This window comes from Sipha flava, unplaced genomic scaffold (genome assembly GCF_003268045.1).
Source record: "Sipha flava isolate LNK unplaced genomic scaffold, YSA_version1 173_pilon_pilon, whole genome shotgun sequence".
Lineage (NCBI taxonomy): Eukaryota > Metazoa > Arthropoda > Insecta > Hemiptera > Aphididae > Sipha > Sipha flava.
In genome coordinates this window covers 639002-662549 of record NW_020271974.1, presented here as the reverse complement: position 1 = coordinate 662549, position 23548 = coordinate 639002, and the positions used below count along the sequence as shown (strand labels likewise).

The 23548-nt window shown below is 29.7% G+C and overlaps 1 protein-coding gene across 4 annotated transcripts in view; it reads right to left on the bottom strand.

The window, feature by feature from the left end:
- The window catches only part of LOC112680081 (zwei Ig domain protein zig-8-like), a 305945-nt gene that overhangs the window by 75374 nt on the left and 207023 nt on the right, over nt 1-23548 (bottom strand). For all 4 annotated transcript variants that reach the window (XM_025550077.1, XM_025550078.1, XM_025550075.1 and 1 more), the window contains exon 2: nt 8744-8910. In XM_025550077.1, the coding sequence (XP_025405862.1) occupies nt 8744-8905 (162 nt within the window). In that variant the 5' untranslated portion in view covers nt 8906-8910. The remainder of the gene's footprint in view (nt 1-8743; nt 8911-23548) is intronic.

Below are 23548 nucleotides of genomic sequence, written 5' to 3'. Positions count from 1 at the left end.
TTTTTGTAATCTAAGAGGGTTATTAAAACAAAATAAGCAATTATCTGAGAGTGTGAGTGATTTTAAGTGAACTATTGGAGAATATTTATGATGCTAGTTTTATTTATTATCTCATGTTTCATTGTTTTAACACAAAATCATTTTTTTTATTTTTTTTATTTTTTTTCTATCCGTAACTTTACTATTGCCACTGGAACTTGTATATTCATAATATTCAGTACTAACACTAATTGGTAATCAAAGATTATAATAATTATTACTTAGACATTGTATTTATACTGTAATGACATTCAAATTCAACCGCAATGATATAACATATTCGATCGAATATTTTACAACTTCGATCGATTTAATATTATATTGTGGACAAATTCTGAGTACGAATAAACTGAAAACAAGACCAAATTAATTTATGTATTGAATCAAAATGGTATGAATTTTCTTTAATTTATATATTCAAAATCTGTTTCTCTCCAATGAAAATCTTCAAACAATTTTTATATCATATCTCAACCCAAAATGATATATTTCTTCTAAGTTTTGTTATAATTTTATTATGATCTCATAATATCAAATTACATAACGTAGTATAATCGTATTATTATTTAAAATTATTTATTTAAGCTAACGCACTTTCATCATTCAATTTGGTTAACTATACAACTTTTTTCATTATCATTATATTTTTAAAATAAATATTCTTATACTTTCGGATTAACTTTACGACCTAATTTTTTATTACCATATGGCGTATGGCTCATGTTAATTATTTTAATTTCTATGGTACTCTACACCTCATCACTAAGAAAACATTTTTAATAAATCTTTTGAAGGGATCAATGTATTTTTTTCTGTTACCTTCAATCTTTAATAATGAGTTGTTTACCATTAATAGGCTTCTAGTTGGTTTTATTTTTTCTCAACTTTAAATCTTCATTCATCGTTCGTTTTTGGTTTTAATATATTTATATAATATATGATGATATTAATTTTCTTTTAAAATTTTTCCATTTTTATTTGTGTTTACGATATTTTTATATTTTATTTCAATTTTTATTGACACAGTATGATTTTAATACTTAAATGTGGAATTAATATGATAAATTGTAGTTTTTTAAACCAATTCAAACGCTCTCAACTTTCAATTATTGAGGATTGACAATTTATATATTAACCTAATTTATAAATTAAAAATGTATTTACAGTTATTCATAAGTCTTTCTTAAAATAAATGTATATTATCTGATTTGTGATATACATATGATATACATATGATATATATTTGATATTTCAACCAATTGATATTACCGATATAAATTATTGATTACAAATATTTTATAGTTTTGAAATGTTTTACTACAATTATTGAACTTAAATTATTTATTTGGTTTAGAGGCACTTGAAATTTTCCAATTTTATACATTTTATATGCCCTATTTTTATAAAATTAGAACCTTTTTAGGATATTTTGTATTTCTACTAGGTTATAAAACTATAATGGTTTTAAATTTAAAAGACCATTTCAGGAATACCATTTATCCATCCATTTATTTCATCTGATCTAAAGGTGTCACACCCTTTTTTTCACTCAAATTGCAGTTTAAGTTTTTTTATATATATAATTATAGTTTTAAAAAATGTTACACCATCGAAAATATTGTACTACTATATATGATCTTCAATTTTATCATTGAACGATATCGATTAACATTATACCTCGATCCAAGTCTCGATTTCCTCTTATTGTTCACCGTTTCCAGGCAATACTTACGTCGTAATAATTTTACAAACATTAACAATCTGTACGTCGTATACATTAAATGGATTAGTTCGATCATCGTTACGTTGTTATATTTGAAATGCAATATCTGCTATCCTCGCACCGTCCCTCAGGGATAGAGTTAGAAAATCATGGTCTAGCCTTTGCTGCGGCTGGTGATGTGTCGAACCAACGTCCGCATCGTCCGACGTTTGAGCTGAAGCTTTGTCACTGCGACTCTTACTTGAAAAACGACGGTCAGCCGGATTAGACGAATGATTGAAAACTGTGGAGTCGGCCAGGCATTAAAATAGATATCGACGAGGGTACCGAACCACGGGTTTTAAAGCCAAAGAGGATTTGCAGCGAACGCATCAAACATTTACTATCGTTTACCGTCTACATTTCCCATAAATGTATTTATCACCGTGGTGATCCTTGATAGAAACGAATTTTTATAAGGCTTTAATATTATTACCGGTACCTAGAAAGCTGTATCCGAGAAGGCTCCGGCTGGATAATACCACAGTAAATACCGCCCGTCAAACCGTAAGCGCCCGTCCATTACGATTAACAGACACTTTTTTTCGAATTATTCTACGACCAGCACTTCACTGTTTCCAATTATTACGTTCAGATGTTCATTTGTACACCGGTTGCATTCCAAAAGATCAGAGAAATAAATTATACTGGGCCTCATGAGCGTGCAATCGAAGTTCTATCGCAATGATTCTGATCTGGTTCTCAACCACTATGTGTTGAAGACATGGAAAACAGTGAAACGAGTCACTGGTCACTCCGAGACCATATATTCATATCTAGACAATGTGAACTTAACAATATTTGTTTACGAAAAAATTATAGTAAATGTATCGCGACTTATACGTTTTCGTAAATACGGAACAAATTGAACTAAGAATACTAACACTTGTCGTAGCCATATTAAACCGTAGTAACTTTACTTGTTTCATATAGTAGGAAATATACTAAATAGCTTACATGTTCTTCTGTCAAGCGTGATCCCTCTCAGAGATAAATATTTAAAATATTGTTAAAAAATACACTAAGAAATTCTAGAATCTAATTTGAATTCCAGTCTCAAAGACTCCTTTTTTAATGTACATCAAAGCTTTTTGAGCGTTTTAAAAGTTAAACACCTATTACCATTAATATATCAAATTTCACAATACCCTACATAATCAGTTTCTCGAGAAAAACATGCACCTTTAACACTTAATTTAAAGTTATTTGATCCATAATTGGATTCAATTACTATATATTTTAAGAGTGTATGTGTTAAGTTCCACATAAACATAATGCAATTATAAAGTAATAATTACTCATTTAACTCATTAATATAATAAATTATTATAATTATTATAATAATTAATTATGTGAATGAGTTTTCTATTTCCTTTTGTCCATACAATATATGTGTTTGACATTTTCCAAGAACAATACTCATTTGTAATGTAGTATTATAATTTTTAAAAGCGTAGGTACACCTAGAATATTCAGACCAACAATAATTTTTATTTTTATTTTTTATTTTTATTTGTTTTTGTTATTTTAATTTTTTCGTTTTATAATAAAAAATTACGTCGGGAAATAGTTTGTTTATTTCAAATAACTTCTATAACAATATATTTATAGTCCAAGAATATTAAATATTCTGTATTTTTGGAAATGTTCAGAACGCTGTGCCAAGAAAATTTAATATCAACTTTTAATATGTTGGATACATTATAATAGAATAAAAATAAAAATATTTCTTATATTTTTATAAACAATTACGATAGAATTATAAAATGATAAACTAATACTTCACATAATTTGTATTTAAAAATATAATAAAGTTGTAGGTAATTTTTCATATTCATGTTTGAAGATTACAGTAATTATTTTAATGACTATAAAACTATTGAAATAGTATTCAACAATATTGATTTTTAATTGCATTTATTATTTATCCAATCGGAACAATAGCTTGTTTATACATTTATCTATAATATTTGAACATAGAGCATATATACATATAAACATAAAAATGAGATTTAAGAGACGGTTGATAATATTGTTCCTGATTTTATGATAATTGATCAGCATAGAAATTGATTCATCTAAACGTTTGACTTGAATCAAGTCACTTGATACAATTATCATGTTAAAAGATCTAATTTTATATTTGGTTTTGTTTATAAAATATTCTCTCTAGTCTTAATCGTTTCATCTTAAATATTATCGGTAATATAAATTGTTGAAATATTTAACAACCTTACTGAATTTAACTAATTACAAATTAATTTTAATTAGCTCATCATATATATATATATATATATGTATATACCTATGTATAAATTGTAATTTTTTTTCCCCTTCATAAAATGTATTACAGAAAATATTTTTACAAATTATGTTATTCGAAATATAGGTACTATTTTTATGTATTATACTATTAAGTGTTTTAAAAAGTTTTTGATGTTAAGTTAATTCACTGTGATGTCAAACAATTAATGATGTCAATTAAAGTTTTTAATTGTTTATGAAACCGATAATAGAACTAATTATTTATAAATAGTTATAATAATAAAATGATAAAATCGTTTTGTAAGTATATTTATATATTTCAATATTGTTGCTTATAAGTATATCAAAATCGTTTCTCGATAGAGAATCCATATCGCAAAAATTAATTGACCTATTTCATTATACTATGTGATATAATGAACATAAAGTGTAAGAGTTCTGTAATATTCATAGTAAAGTTTTTGGTCTGAAACAAAAACCTGTTTGTTAAGTGTTTATGAAACTTGAATGGTAAATTATAGTTTTCCTACAGACTCGATATAACCGAGAAGATATTATCATGGTTAAACTTCTATTTTTTGCTAACATTATCCAACCATGCCATTATTTGTTTTTGCCAATAATGAACTAGTAAATATTTATAGTTATAAAATAAATTGAAATCGTGAACGATAAACACGGAACACATAATCAAAATGCAAATTAATATATTATCGCCAAAATAAGTTTCACCAAATTTTAAAGTCGAAAATTTTTATTCATACTATATAATTCTCCAATGAGGCACATCTAGGTTTATGTGGGGAAGCACTAAACCATTAACAACATGAACCATATAATAATTTCAGTCCATGCACCCCGTACCATAGTTTCTGTCCATTGGTACGACATAAGTACCATAATCTACAAAGCTTTACAAATCAAAAATTTTTAATTACTATTACAATAAACTAAAACAACACCAAGTTCCTCTTATATCCCATTTATCCTCGCTCGAACTACCTGAAAACACTCCTCGTCGCCTCGAAAGACTAGGACTGATTAAATTTATTAGTTCGGCAAGTTTCACTAGATAACCTCCCACATCATGCCATTCTATTATCTATATAAATCATTGTACATATTTGTTTTTGTTTGCTAATTATGTTTAATTATATATAACAAAAAAGTCCCACTACTGATTTCCTTCATTGACCTACACTAACACGTGCTCTATTAATTCTTATAATTATTTTGTGCTATCGCGACTGGTCCAGCTACTGCCTAGTTCTTATCGAGTTACGATGGCTCATTGAGAGCTTATATTTATTAAAAGTGTTTTTTAATCAACTACTACACCATGTAGTCGTGAAAGTTGTAGAATGCTGTGTGTATCTATATTTTCAATAAATTACATGTGTATAAATCAAAATATAACAGTGTACTAATACGATTGTTATAATTGTTGTCTGTATATCCACGACCCTATAGTTAAAATATCTTCGTGATTTTGGAATTGCTCTTTATGTAATTTTTTTTTAAATTCACGCATGTTTATCTTTTCTCGAATACATTTTCGTAAATTACATGAAATGCACGTAGATTACGTATTTTTTGGGTTGCATGGTCTCTACCACGACATTTTTAATTCCACTTTTACGCGTGTAATAATCAGATCTTGTACCTACTACGTATACGTAACTTAACTAAAATGCTTTCTATTTAATACAGTTATGCATATGGTGAGCCATTAACAGCGTAGTTATAAAGAAAAAAAATCCCTGTTCATTAGGTAATTAAATATGATTCTATCCTAAAATGGTGAAATTGCAAACATTTTATAAAAATAAAAATAAAACTTTGAAGTTAAATGTTGTTAATTTATATTATAAAAATATATGGAAAATACATTTGTAACTTTAATTTTATTGTATAGTTATAGGAATACTTACGAAAAATGAAAATATAAACAATCCTAATTCCGATTTATGCTTTTCATTGTATTTTATTCTTGTTTTATTAACGGGTCAAATAATACTATGCCGATTTGAATGACACGCGAAACGATTGTTAAACATAGTGAAATGTAAAACGTGTAAAAATATTTTCAAACCCGGAGATAATTTGATATTTCCGATACAAGATAAACGGTGTGAATTGTCATTTGTCCATCGCACCGTTGCACATAAAGTGCGGCGAATAGTGCGTATTATAAATATGACCTTTATTTATGAGTATAATTTATTGATTTTATTATATACTAGTTTTCAATTAATAGTGGCCTGGTAAACGTTATCATTAAGTATAAATAAATAATGTTTGAACAGCGATACACGGTACAACCTACGCCAACAAATTATTATTATAAATTTCAGCGGTGCATTTTCGCTGGGAACTGTTCGGCCGAGCTTTTTAAGCTGATACATCTCGATGTTTTTTCATACGCAGGACGGATTGAAATCTTTTAACCGCTGCGGTCCAACCACCAAATTTATAGATCTTCTTAAAACAATAGCACCGCAGAAAGCTGGTGGTGAGTTAGTAAACTATGCTAATATAACTTGTGCCTTAAGAGGGAGTGAGGTGGAAACCAGCTACCGCTGTATATATATAACTACGTATACGAGACCACGACCGAACGATTTTCTATAAAAGAAAAGTTTTTACACCGGATCGGAATGCACTCGACCTGATATATTTACTCGACGAGCAACGTGGGCAACGTACCGAAAATCAAACCCGACGATATTGTAATATATTCACCTTTTTTTTTTTTCTTTCTTTTAAAAAAAAATCAGTAAGTCGTATTTGCGCACTCGAAGTTGAAATATATATCACCCTCGCTGCCATCACTGAGCAATGTTCATTGCTGTCCTTTGACAGGTCAAAGGTGTACGATGTTGTATCATAATAGGCCATATAACCTGAGTGATTTTCCAAAGGGACAGAAACGCGTTTGTGAAAAGCAAAAACTGTACGCGTGACAACAATAATGTACGTAGAAATGTTGTCCGTCTTCGAGGTACACGTTACGTAGGACTAAATCACTGTAAATAGAAGTAAAAATAAACGATTTACTTCATTCGGTCAGTCATTAGTCATTTATTGTGTGCGCGTTTCTATACTGGCCTTATTTTAAGGGATTGTAATATTATTATATCTTTGAGTTTGACAAGAAAATGAACTTCAAGCTATGTTTTCGATAACAAGCAAAAATGGGAACTTCGGTTTACAGATGCACGGGTAATTTCGGTTCAAAATAGATTATGACTAATGATATAAAGTTATAAAATTACAAAACATGTTAAATCGTACACTGTCCATATTGCAGCAAAGTCTATCCTGATCTAGAGTGTTATACGTCTTGGTATCTATACCAAATTCACTAATACCCAGACAATGGAGTAAATAACTCTAGGTAATGACGATATAACCGTTTGAATAGTCAATATTAACGAAGTAGGACACGTACTTGATGAAATGTGATTTCACTTATTCACCACTGTTTGTTTGAACGTCGTCAAACGATTTAAATTCAAATTTATCAAATATATCTATTGTTCCTCGTCTATGTATTTTATCTCGAGTTTTCGATGCAGCTAAAATGTGTTGGGGAATACGAATAGTCTTAATACGAAAAGCTCGTGATTAATACTTGATTATTTTACAGATGAGAATTCAACGAACTTTAATTTTTTATACAGATTTCATCAAATATTACTTAATCAGAAAGTGTACCAGGATAATGTTGAGTACCTTAATAAAGTAATACCCGGTGTGTTACGATAGAGAAAGACCCGACAGTACTGATTTATTTTAATATCCAATTTATCGTACGTTTCTAATGTTTACACTATTTCAAAATATTTTTCTGAAGTAAAATCTATGTAATTAAAACTGGAATAGTGATGATAACATTCATGTCCGACGGAGATGCGCCAAGGACACATATTATCTGCCAATAGAAAACGGGCAAAAAAAAATGGTAAAACACTAAAACTTATTTATCAGCTGTGGACAAACAGTACCTAACTAATTGTATTATAATAGTATTGAATTTGTGTTTAATATCATGAGTGACATGCTCAATATTTACACACACATACATATTCACCTCATTAAATTCCTCAAAGAAATCGGACTCCAGGAATTATTTTTTTTTTTCTAAATAAATCTTATATTCAAATATTTATGTATTACAATAACTAATTAACAAAAATTAGATTAAATTAAGATTAAAAATAAAAATGTAACTAATGGCCGTAGCTGCCGAAGTCATTTAAACAAGATCATTAAAAAAACATTTATATTCCTTACTTTTTATTTAACTATGCAAATTGCACTTTTTCTTTCTATTATATTATTAAACCACACTTTTATAGGAATATGTTATTATTTCATAACATTTTATGTATCGTTCAGAATGTTTCATATTGTATATTATTGTATTTTATGTGATTTAAATGTATACATTGTATATGATATATTTATATTTTAAATTTTATGACAAACAAGTCTGAATATTTACACTGTAAATGTATGCAGGCTAATCTGCAGGCAACCTTTGAATGTCGGGCGGTCCGATTCAATAAAATTCTTTTGCTCTCGTCTAGATACTAGGCGATCGTTCCTAACAACGGAGCCTAATACAATTAGGAGACGATCGATTTGCGTGCATTATAATAAATGTCTATTTACCGTTCTGTCGGACACATGTTTGACCCTGCAATGGAGAACGGCAGTCTGACCCACAACAGCAGTTACGTTGTGCGGCGAAATGTCGTCGAACAGTGGTCTCTGCACTGGTGTCCCTTTTTGCGACGTCGGCTGTACGTTTTGCAGCAGTAAGCCGGACTCCATCGAAACTAGAACAAAAAAAATAAATACGAAGACATTATTAATTTCCGTAAAATCGATCGTACGTCGATTTCCACTTCACAGCAATTCGTACGGTTTTCCGGCGTTCAACATCGTCGTTCATGGTCATGACGCGGCGGTGCGATCGGGACCCACGACTCTCAGACCTTATACGAACACCGTGTTTTTAACGAATTCGCAATACCGCGCTGATAATTGTCTTAGATTTCAAGGCTGTTGATGGTGTAAACGAAAATGCGTCCGGTACACGTGAGAGATTCATGGCGGTTCAGGATTGTTGACCAGGATCTGATCGACCGTGGCGCAATCGAATCGAATATCAGTTTATCGCGCACTGTGGTAATTCCACTGTCCCTACCAGTGTTTTTGTCGACGTCCCGTGCAAGATACAAATCAATTACTATTATGATAATACGATATAGCGGTATCCCGTAAACGGGGGGCGTGGTAATAAACCGTCACGGACGAGTGTCAAAAAGGCGAACTGCATTATTTTTAATAGATTAAAAGATGAAATAATAGAAACACGCACTGCACAGTAACAGATGATAAATCACACGTTAGAATTTGAATGATTCCGGGGTCTGTTCAATTATTGTTTATCAAACGAATATTAAATAGTAAATTTATCATAAGATATGGTAATAACTCGTGGTACACCTACTCGTGGGTTTCCAGTAAAAAAAAAAAAAAATAAATAAAGGACCAATGAAATACAAATGTTCTGATTTCAATCACGGTAGAAAATAATTGCAAGAATGTACATTTTTACAAAATAATACGAGATGAAAATAAATCTTTGTGACATTGTTCACGGCTTACTTTACGAATTTCAAACTTAATTTGATTTTTGTCTATTGTTCACGATATAATAATATAACCCCGCTATAACTTTTACACAATGCAGCCGCGTTGTTTTTAGTAACTCCTTGTTCGAAATAATGTACCAAAAGAAAACATTACTAAATAGGGTACAATATTGTCCGTATGTAATGAAGCAAATAAAATAAAAACAACGTAGAGGTATATAATATTTAGGTACGCAATTTATTTCAATTCGGTTTTACTTCGTTTCGATCCGAACTTTTATTTTCTATATAGAAATATCAATCGTAGTACTATCCACGACATTTTTCAACACTACGGACAACAATTACCGGCACGTGTTCGAAGAATATTTTGGCGATTGTCCATTGAACGTATGTTTTTTCCCTTAAAAAACATGATGCAAATACATTGTATGAAATTATAATTATATTCTTCGTAAATTAGAATTATGAAACACGGGATCATGCCTGATATTTTTATGCAACGGACGTAAACGTTCATCGGTAAATCATAGGTTCATAACTTTGGATAATAAATGGCCATAAACAGTAAAAAAATAAAAAACAAAATTATGGATGACAAACGTTCATTGATCACAATTAAATATAACTGCTATATAGAACATCCTCGATATTATGTATTAATTATATTTTACATCCCACATACGTTTGTGATGAGAGGAATCGACTGAGTATGTATTTATTTAATACGTAGTGAAAAATGTCGGTAAGAAAACACAAGATACAGATGTAATGTTATACAGTAAAATGTATATTTGCTTTTCGCGATCAATGTACGATTGCAGTCTCAACAATTACGTTAATTATGAATTGAACAAATACCATGTTTTTTTCGCTGAGCTAGAATTATGTATCGTTGTAGTTCAACGATACGGCAAAATAACTGAAAATATTTCGTATTGATGGATAAAACTAATAAAATTTCAATCGTTAGCCGACGGTTAAAATATCACAAAACAACTGACGAACGGGTTGTAAAAATAAACGGTCAACGCGCATAGCCATTAAAACACATGATCTACGTGTTATTTTACGGCTACAAATTTATCATTTTTATTTTACACGTTTATCGATAGCATTCGATTTTCTTACGTGCCACATGGGATCGATTTCGGCAGACATTTTTTGGATTTAATCGATGGATAACGTCTTATTTCGGTTCCAGTGTTCGGCTTGCGGCTCCGATCGGTTTTCCTTTTTTTTTTCCATTAATCGCACATTGTCCCGAAGAGGGTGTACGGTTATCATACACGGCGCATCGTTGACGTCGTCGGACCACGGCTCGGGGACTATAGAACTCCTTTGCACTCGGTCCCCGGGAAACACGCGGTGTCACGACAATAAACGAATTTCTATCGATTTAATACTGCTATTCGATTCCGATGCCATAAAGACGAAATTGAAAAGTTTTCTAGGAGCCACAAGACTGCTTACGAATACCCAGTGGCATGCGATATTCTGAGATGACGTAGACGGAAGAAAAGTTTCCGTTTTTATTGGTTTATGAGCGGGTACAATAATCGGAAAGCGGCTAGATCTCAAAGTACGGGTACTTCATTCTGCGACTCGTACCCAGGATGAAAGTAGTTTATCGGATTTCAGGTGCACAATAATTATGCTTTAAAATGCGTGTTCTTGCGCAGAAGACATATCATTAAACGGTATCGATTCATTGATTATGCAAGGTAAACGGTTGTGTAGAAAAAAAAAAAAATTAACTGTTTTTTCTTTCTTTTTTTGTCCTTAATTACGAAAATAGCGAATAACTAATACGAATAACGAGTTTAAATCGATTCAAGTTAACATATTCTTAGTCGCTAATAACATTTTATAAGTTAATGCATTTCGAATGACATACACATAATTAATGATTTTAACCGCAGCACTTTTACTGAGCTTAATTCTAACTGTATACGCAGACTAAAATTTTACATTTCACTAAAGATGTTTTACCTTCACATTAATTAATAACGAGCAAAAGTAAATAAAATCATTAACTCGAGTCGTAAACCTAATGTTTATCGATATCATTGAAGTAGTTAAACATTCATCATTCATCGCTGTCTGCAAGATGCAATAGATGAAATTAGATTTTATAACAATGATGTCTACGTTTTCGTTCTCTTAGATTAAATTAAGGTCTTAATAGGGACAATGGTTGACATACAATTGTTGACCTACTAAATTATTTGTGAATTCCCAATATTTCTCGTAATAATAATATGTCTCTTTGTGGTTTGAGCAGTGACATATAGTACATATATATAACTAATAACTTACTGTTATAGTACCAAAACTGATAGAAGTGGTAATCGAAAACGAAGACTCCCAAAACATTGCACGATGATAAAAAGTGATAAACTCAAATTGCGAGACGTAACATTTCAGATCAAGAAAAAGTAAATACTTTTAACCACGTTACCTCGGATCAATTTAGAAAATTCGAGCTATAACCAAGTTCCAGAAAGATAAAAATATTGTAAGTATCTATGTTATTTATTATGTTGACTACTTGAAAAATTATATATTATATTTACTTGGTCGAAAAATGAAGTCTACCGTTCTAGATAATACGATATTTACGATATTTATGTATTTTGTATTCAAAGAAATAATGATCTGTTTATTTTCATTGTCAATATATTTTCTAAACTGACCGTTAAAAGTTGTATGTAATGCCTCATCAGATTGAACATTTAACCCGAAAGCTATGCAGCAGGTAGTTTTTACCGAACACATATGATCATACGTGTTTCCTCTCTAACATTAGTAAAGTACATTTGTGTTTAAGCGAAAACTAATACGTATAATTATAAAGCAATTTGTATTTTTTTTTTTTTGAGCTGTTCTATTTTTAGCTATATATTTTTAAGAACATAAATTAAAACTAAATTGATCGTTTTCAAAAAATCGGAAGATTATTATCATAAATCATGATCAGAAATTTTCTAATTATTTAATCAAACAAAAATTGACTTATTTTCTGTTATTACATGTATAAAATGTTATTAAGTTAATGATTCGGTCAAAATTTGGCAATTAGGTAGGTACAAAGTTTTGTATTTTTATGGCTTGTGTTACCAATATACACCTAAAATTCGTGTTTTCGTGATTTTGTAAAACCTTTGGAAATTATTTTTTTTTAAATAAACAGTAATTTAATGTGTATATAAGTCCATATTACAGAACCATTTCGAATGCAATAATATATTTTTGTTTGCACGCTTTTATTCAAATATCAACCTAATAGGTACCATTTTCTTTAATAACCCACACACATTTTTACTCAAACTCAAAACCCTTCCCTGAAATGTTTTTAAATAAAAAAAAGTAATGTTGGGTAAATAATCGGAAGTAGATTTTGTATTTATCGACTTGTTCTTTCCGGTTTTTTTTTTAAGAATTTATAAAAAATAATTTATATTAGATATATTAAAGTTCACCCTACGAGTTAAACAACAGTTTATCCTTTTTTAATTTTTCTGTTAATCTAATTTAACTTAAAAACTCTAAAATATTACATCAGTCGAAAAGGGTAAGTTTTTATTTAATCAACTCGATAGAAAAAAAAAAATCTTTCTACCTACCTATATTATATTATTTTGATTCACAAGAGGCAATTGTAAATGTTGACTGTGGTAAATCGATACTGACGTCTTCTCTCCAAACAAAAATCATAATATATAAAATACAAATAAAGTAAATGCTGAAGGTTAACGCATGACGATTTATTGTTATTGCGTACTTGTAATTTGTGCATATTTTCGAGTTTTCTTTTTTTACATATTATAATATACATGGAAAAATATATGGTGTTTAAAAATAACTTATTTATACATTCCATTGAGTACAGTTTTGAAATAAAAATTGTTTCGGTAGTAATAATATTATTATTTTAATACTGAATATTTGGCGATCGGAATATTAATAAATACATATAATTATATACGTACTATATACCCAGTGCGGTTTTATAAGAGAAGGTCCAAGAGTTATTGAATTCTCTATTATTACATTATTATTTTATTTTAGATATGTTTTTTGTTGGAATTTAAAAATAATTATTAAATGTGTAGTTATAATATTTTATAGTATTCGGTATTTCTAAAAACCTAGATGAACAGTGTTGAAAAATCTCAGTCATTAATATAAATAATATTTAATTATATTATAAATAAATACTTTTTATACATATATTCATCATATGTAATATATTATATTATAATGACGAACTAGTGAACGATACATATCGCAATGCATAGAACTTATCAAACTCATCAAACTTAAATGTGTAATTTTCTAGTACGATTTATAACTATTTAATTCCTCTTCTTCTCTTTTGTCTTTCTCTCAACTATTTGAGGTCAACCAAATAAATAATAACTTATATTAATATATCATACATTTATAATCAATTAGTTAAGAGCATATTGACATTTTTAATTTCCTTTATAATTTACTGAATCATCTACAATAAAATTTGACAAATATTTACATTTCAGGTAAGTTAAAGTATTAAATTATTTTATGTTTATTGGCTTTTTAATATGCAAATTGTTTCTTCGTGTTACTTTACACATATGTAATTAACTTTAAATTTAATCTAAGTTAATATTTTAGAAAAAAAAATATAGACAAATTATGTTAATTCACAAAGTTGAAGAAGTTTCAGAAGAATTGAGTTTTTCACTTTTTAAATCGAATTCTTCGGTTAAATTTTTATGTACAATTATGTAAGTAGAGAAAATTATGTTTTTTTTTTTTCGTTAACGTAAGTCATCTAAAACTGATTTGATAAACGATTTACAGGTAAAAAACAATTGGTTTCAAGTTAAATATATTATAATACAGTATCAAAAGACCCTCTCCCCGAAAAGAAAAAAAAAACAATAACCTATTTACAAACACTTCGGTGCCCGTTTTCGATCGTTCTCGTGCGTTTCGCCTGACTTTTTGTCTCGTACCGCGACATAAAACGTACCCCGTTTCCGGCTCCGGCGGCGCAAAGGTATTAACGTTTCACGTGTCGCGTACCGGTTGAACGTATTCAAAGTCCCGTTGACGCGTTAAAAAAGATTTTGTCCGAAAACGATGATCACCCCAAAATGGGGGGGGGGAGCAATAACAGTTATCCTCGTCAAACTGTCGTATGCGATACTGTTCGATTTTCGTAACAGCGCGACGTCCCCGGGGGACCGTTGACCCGGAGTTCCGTCTAAAACCCGTCCGCTCAGAGCCGGATTACTCATTAGGTGGAGTAGGCACCCGCCTTAGGGCCCCACTCATTTAAGGGGCCCTGTGAAAATAGAAAATTATATTTATTTTTATTTTATAATACCTGCATTTAATTTACGAATTTACGCGACAAATATCATTATGGAATTATGTATATATATATATATATATATAAAGTTGTAGGTGTTATATGCATTAATAACGATAAACTATTTTGAAAAAATAGAAATTATATAATAATCAATTAATTTTTCTTGCAAATAAAATTTTTTAATAAATACGATTTATTTTATTAATATTAGTTGGTTATTATTAAAGATGTTTATTTTAATTATTGGATAGTAATGTTAAAGATGTATGTAAAAAATAATTTTCTAGGTCCTAAAATTGTAATTACCTAGGGACCCACAAATGTTTAATCCAGCACTACGTCCGTTTATTTGGGCTCGAGGGTCCGCGGTGCCCTCGATCGCGCACGCGACAGTTTTCCCTCGAAGGATTTCCTTGTCGATTCGCGATCAGCGATCACGGTCCAAAGCCACCGGTTTTTTACCGTCTTGCGTACCTACGATACTGAGTATACAAAACGTCTATACACATGAGCCATAACCTGAACATTTATTAGAGGGGCAAATATATAATTACGTATAATCCAGTCTATATAAGTAAACCTTACATTACTTACTTGTAAATATTCACGTTAGCATTACCATTTGTTGTATATTAGTAGAATAAGGTGATCAATATTACTAACCAATAAAATAAATCAAACGTAAACAGATTAACTTGGATATTTTTAATGTTTTATAAATTCTAAACAAAAACGCCGTTTAAATGCCTACGTGTATATGTTATATAAGATTGTTCATTATCTAACGTGTTAGATAAGGTAAAATTGAAAACTAATATTTCAAAAAAAAAATATATATATATTTAGTAATAGATATAAAACCAGCCGTTTTGTGCTTATTTTAACACAAGATACGTTAAACATCATCCTGCCCCTCCTAATTTATTCTATGGGGGACAACGGCCCACTTTCTCCCAGGTTCACGCCTATACACGAGCGCGCGCTCGTACGCAAATACGAATTTTATACACTGTACGTGTATAAAACGTAATATATGTTGTACACTCTTGCGGGCTGCGCTCTGGTCATTTATCTTATCTCTTTATTATGCCTTCTACGCCTCGCTGCTGCTGCTGCTGCTGCTGCCGCTCCTGCTGCTGCTACCACTACATTGAATACGAGCCCGCATTCACGGCTAACTACTTTATTTTCAAAAGCCCGTAGCTTTTGTTCGCTCCCGTCCGACGCCATTGTCTATATGATTGTGTTCACTCGTGTTCTGATACTGCGCGCGCGTCGACGTTTACCATGTCACCGGTTGTACGATCTGATTCTCGTCTGTTTCTCGCATTGTTATTGCGTTGTACGCGTGGCACGTATAAATGATTCACGCAGCGTCGATAAAAACCGGTGATATATTTACTGCGCGTTAATCGTCGTGGGCCATTCGTTTCGTTCGTTTTCAGACACCGACCCGGACCAGAGACGTATTGGCCTCAGCGCGAAGGGAGTTTTTTTTTTTTTTGCCCAAAACTCGCTGCATCTCGTCAATCAACACTAAAAGTTTAACGCATCAACTTTCATCGTGGTTTCTGCACAAGACTCGCATAGTACGATACAAACGTAATATCGTTTTTTTTTTTTTTTTATGTACCTGTCGTTTTTATCGTCGGCACAAATCAAAGAAAACGAAAAATCGAAAACTATTACAAACATTTTTCCTCGTAAAAGAAATGAGTCAATTAGTATTTCACTTCTTGAAATTTTTATTTAGCCGTGACGATAATAACTATCGTGATAATAATTATTATTGTCGCCTAACTTTTAACAAATAATGGAATACGAGTATATATATTTTTCACTATTTTTAAATAAACGAAAATCATTATTGTACTAATATCAATGTCCGAGGTGTTCAATACTCATGCAACGTGATTCTATAATAGAAAATCAACAAAAATTTTACGATCGTCAACAAAATATAGGCCACGTACATAAAAATAACTCAAGCGTATTATTATCCACGTATTAGGTGCAATCAACATTTTGTTGACTATCATATAGCTTTCGATGACCTAAATCACAAAACTGTATAATTACTCTTATATTGATACTTCAGCGTCGAATTTTACTCGCAAAAGTTTTTATTTTTTCAATGATTTATAATTGTTTTCAGATTTGCTTAAAAAACCATCAAAATAAACCCATTACAAATGAGGACTTGCACTAAAAATTATACGATTAGTATCGTAGCGGCTGTTTTTTATCTTTGATAGATTTAAATTATATTTCAACAGCCTCAAAAGTTCATATTAATTGGTATCGATTTCAGATGGTTGTAATATCAGAAATGATTTCGTTTAAGCTTCTTCATTTGATTGTAATCACTAAATTGAACACGTTATAATGTGTTAAATTGTGTTCATTCCATGCAAATTCATGATTTCATCATCTGTGTCTTTGTTACGATATATAAAGACGTATTTATTTTAGGACTAACCAAGGCTATGGTATCGGGCGACAAGACGTTGAGTAGTTTGTAGTTCAAAAATAATTGATTACATATAATTTAAATTTATTTTATATACCATATAATACACAATATAATATATCACTACAATTTTTATCAAAAGTAATTATACATTTTTAATGGATATAATAATTACTTAATTTTGTATTTATAACGCACACAAAATAAATTTAAAAAAAGTTATAGCAGTACAACATTAGTAGATCATAATAGTCACAATAGGCAAAAAAAAAAATTGATTCGTGTTAATCTATTTTAGCAAGACATTGGAATTTTTTTCCCCGAATTCTGCAGAGTAATTGTACAGAAAATCTTTGACCATCAATCATCAGTTATTGTAGTCACAGTTAAAAAATTATACACGTTTTTTGAGACAAAATCATGATTAGTGATGTGTTCAAAATTGGCCATTTTGTTTGTTGTGTACAAACATTCATCGATTACGACTCGACAAATTACAAATTGACTTATGTTATTTTTATATTAATTTCAAGTGTTAATTAAAATGAGAGTCGGAAAAAAAAACTTTCAAGAAGTTTTCCTTATAAGAAAAAGCTAGTCAGTTGAAATTAGAAAAAGAACGAATAATCATTTCTCGAATCATAAAACAGATTTTTTTTGGTAATCCATATTCATCAACCTCAAATTTGCCAAATAAATCTGATTTCAAATCCAAGTCTGAACCGTTTATATTATATAATAATAAATTAGATAAAAGTTTTTCCGATGAACGTCAACAATTCCGTAACTACCTTTTAATTATACAACAACTTCATGTAGTTTTGAAAATCAATATATTGTTAAAGGGAAATAATATAACAATTTATTTTCTTACATAGACAAAGTTTTAAGAATTTTTATTTATGCTTTTCTGCTTTAAATATCATTCTCGATATTAAAAATGATTAAATATTCCACGTGATCGTAATTAACAGAATATTACTTAAAAAGTTTTGCTACTCTCAGCATTGAAAATTAAATTTGCAGAAAAATTGATTATGATGATATAATTAATGAATTTGCGGTTTTAAAAATGTTTAAATACGAACTTAATTTTATTTTTCAATTTTTTTTAAATTTAAATTTTATCATGACCAAAGTCAGTAATCAAAAATATTTTGGATATGAGTGATTATAATTATTATTTTGGATAAAGGAATAAACATATTGTTCATGATTTCACTGATTTTTTTATAATTTGCATACTTATATTTCAATATATAATACTGCAATAGACTAGTATTATAATAGAGGTGGTAAACATATTAAAATCCTTTTTTATTAACCACGTTAACCTCAATATGTATTTTATTTGAAAAAATATTCTAATATCATTATATTGCTATTATAATAGAATGCAAGTTAATGTATTATACAGAGTGTCTACAAAAGTAAAAATGGTTTAAGGTTGGATTGTATTGATAGGCATAATGAAATTTTTATTTATATTTTTATTTTAATGAATATTTTCGTAGTTGAAAGTTCCACAGAAATAATTCTTCCACCCGATAAATATCACTCTACTATGATCATATTCTTATCATACAAAATGCTCATATCTGTCTTAACTTATTCTCGTGAATTTTTCAATTCCCATCCCTTATGGAGTGGGTGATCATTTATCACTACTATTATTATCCTTGTTCGTAAATAGTATAATTCGTATTCATAATTATTGTAAGGTGTTTTCTTTTGTGGACGATAAAAAAATATTTCTGAAAATAAATTCCCCCAGTGATTGTAACAAATTGCAATAATTAAATATTAATTTAGAGTGAAACACGTTAGTTGGCTTGTTCCTCTATATTACTAAATTTAATTCCATGACACACATAAGATGTGTCTCTGATATTTACCAGACATATAATTTAACTGGCACAACCTTATCTGGGATTAATGATGAATCTAACGATCTTGGTTTCAAACTAACAAAATGTCTTAACCCTTACCCACACATTGACATTATATTGTAAGTCCCTAAACAATTTAAATTATGTAATGAGACTTTCTAAGGAGTTCCCGTCTCAAAAATCAATTAAGGCACTGTACAGCGCTATGGTACGTCCAGTTTTAGAGTATAGCCCAGTATTGTAGGATTCACGCAACTCTAACCAACTAGAAAGTGTCCAGCGTTAGTATCTTAGTTACCTCACGCAGAACACGACAAATTATCTATTGCAAGAGAGCTTTATCTTCTCTCGCTGGCCGGCATAATGCTAACCCGAAATGTATTAATGAGTATGATCGACTCAAGAACTATCCTATCGGTTATTAATTTTAAATTCATTCTGTGCCAATCCTATTTAAACATTTCATTTAAAGTTCCTACATCATCCACAAATTAAATGTTCAATGAATTAATTTGTAAATTAATGTGTTTACCCAATTTGGGCTGATCTTTAATATATATTTCTATACTAACACTGCTGTGTATTTTTTATCTTTGTATAACTTAATTGTCAATGTGTATATTTATATTCGTATAATTTGTATAATTTAATTGTATTATGGCTACCACTAAAAAAGGGTTTTTCCGTATAACGATAATATAAATAAAAAATAACAGTAATTAAGTGCTATTACGAACCACAAAATTTTTAAATGTAATATAAATTAACAAATAAATTCGATTTGGGTAGATAACTTTTACCAGTAAAATCTATGACGTGTTAAAGACTGGAAGTAATAATATTATAATAACGGTCTAGATCATAAAAGAGTTTTTAACTTGCAAGACCCGTTATTAAAAGACGAGCAATAGTATACTGCAGTAATAGCTTTATGTACGTGACCCTGCCAAGTCGACGTACGTTTATAAATTGTGACTTGCACAGTGGCCATCACTTTGGAATTTTGATATCCAAAGAAATTTGAAACGACCATTGACATTAGTTTTATGACAAGATCATACTACTGAGAGCTAGTCCCACTGGACACGCGAGCCGACAACCGAATACTCGTACGAATATAAAAGTTCTTTTAGTTTTTAAGTACATCCGATTTTAAGAAAAACGGTGAACGGGGCTACATTTCTATCGCGTTATTCATTGAGCTGAGGCGAATAATTCCCAATTTTCCAATTATTGGAAAAATACGCTAGAAGTTATAAGACCAAATATTGCACAACTGACTTTATTAATTTAGAAGTTGCTCGATACACACAACAATTTACTTACGTCAAAGTTATACTTTTTCGTTTTTATGCGGTTTAATGTTACTATAATATTAAACAATGTATTAAAATTCTAATACCATTGTTGTTTTTAGTACAGAGATTAAAAATATCAACATTTTTAAAAAAATAATATTTAGAGGTTAATATAATATTTTGTGAAAAGATCGACCGCACAAAATGTACAGGAGAAATAATAAAAATAAAATAAAAACGCATAGCCACTGATATGCCAGCAACACTTCATAGCATATACGAGTATAGTAAATTACGATATTTTGATTGTTGAGACATTTAAAATAATATATATGATACACGGCCAAGTATATTAGGTTAATATTGACCTAACTAATCTTATAAAACAGTGTTTTCTCACAACGTTGTACAGTCTTAAGTCAAACAAATATTTTAATATCATATCAGTTACACAACGATTATAAACTTAACAATTTCTGTATCGAGTATGGAACAGTAAATTTAATTTTCACGCATGTTAAAGTCTAATTTTTATTATTTTTTTTCCCTATTTGAATGAAACCAAACATCGAAAACGTTTTTCTGACTCTGGTGCTCTTCAAATTGTACTTACTATACAACCTAACTAGTTCTCGCCAAATATTCACTGCTTCTGATTCAATCCGTCGCTAATCTACCCTACAAGCGATTTTAATACTTGATCATTTTTTTTAATGAAGTCCAAATTAAAAATCATCAAGAGTGACATCAAAGCAGTAATTCACCACTATGTTGTGTTCATTGTTGTCACCAAAAATTATGATTATGAAACATAATTACGATTTCTAAATAACCATTAAAAAAAAAAAAAAGGAAATTAAATTAAAAATAATTATTTCCAATCGGTCGAATAGATAGATTAACTATTACTTTTTATTTATCATATAAGACCTTGAAGTTTTATTCTTCGTATTCATTGTATATTTAAACGAAGGGCGCTTTCATCGTTTTAAGGGAAATAAATTGTTCGGTATAAATTCACTTCATTTTTATTTTTATTTTTTTATGTACGTATAATTTTATCGTTGCCATTATAAAATGAAAGGTCATTATAATAACGCGGACGGCTATCATGTATTTTATTCAACGGCATATCATTGGTTTTTTATGAAGGAGAAGAGAAACCGAAAAGATTAACCATACTACCCGACATAGGTCTACAAAGGTATTTGTCAAATGACAAAACGGACCTCGATTTTTCTTGCCTTTTTTCCCCCCAGAAACACGATCCCAATTTTTCAAGACTTTTAACTCATTTGTTCCGCCGCCCATTTTTAATACGTTGGCCATTCGAGCCGTACTGACACAAATTTTTCTTGCTTTTCCCTTCTCCATCAGGTACTTTCCTCTTTTTCTCTTTAGAGCTTTAATAAATGATGAACAACGAAGAAAAATCGACTGATAAAGATTGTGCAATGTTTTCGGAACAATGTTTTCTTGTATAATTTATCGGAGCGTTGTATTTGGTTTCATCCGTGCGCATCCGGAAATATCTACATCACAACCCTTCGACTAGAAAAACTTGCATTTGTAGTTTATTGTATCCCTCAGCGATTGCATACATCGACTGCAGTTATATTCCAAATACTTCTGAAGATATTACCATACATTATAGCCAACGGAATTTCAATTAAAAAATATTCACACAAAATAAAATAAACCGCACTCTAACAAATGAGCCTAGATTTAATTGAATATATATATTTTTGACAAATTAGTTTTAATAATTAACATTTTACTTTGTACTTACGTCCCAATTATACAGCAATACAAATTTTATAAATCATTCAACATTTATGATTTTTAAATGAAAAAAAGATGCATTATTATGAATCACAAGCCAAACTGTTATGAAAATATTTTAACTGTCATCGGTTAGGCAACATACTACAGTCGTCTTGATAGCAATTGCTCCGAGATCAATATGTTTTTCATTTAACTACAGTGATAATAATTCAAGTGTTACATTTAAACGAAAAAAATTTTAAAAAACTGTACTTCGAAAAGTTTAAATATTGATTTAAAATATATGTACCACTCACTATGTCCGAAATCATTATTTTGTGTAGTATTTATAACCAGTGGCGTAACAAGATCGGAAAGGGCCCTGAGGCAGTAAATAAATTAAGCCCCTTAATTCTATTTATAGGAAGAACCACATTATACATTATATTTCTGTTTGAAATATAAATACCTTTATAAAATCATTAATGAAAATAATAAACAGATAATTAATTGATACTCAAAATAAAAAGGAAATCCATTTAATTACTAAAACAAATTTTAAATATTAAAATTTTATCATTATTAATTTATTAATTCTATCTAATCAAATAAAATAAAGTCTATCAAATTAAATTTATAATCTTTTACGAGCTTTAATATTAGCGAAGTGATCTATCACTTTACTTAAATCCAATTTTGAAACTGCCTTGTTTTCAACTGCAATCAATGATAAACATTTGAGTCGAACTTGTCCGGTACTATTTCTTAGATAATTTTTGATTATTTTTAGTTTGCTGAAGGATCTTTCAGCTCCCGGTGAAGTTACAGGAATAGTATAAAATAGTAAAATTTCCACGAATACTTCTGTGAAATAACATTCCATTACTCCAAATTTGGTTATTATATCCCTTCACAAATGGTTATCATTACTACGAACACGATAACGTTACGCTGATGAATGAATAGTGAATATTATACTATGTATTATATAATAATATGTTTAATAATATTTCACTCGACAATACATTAT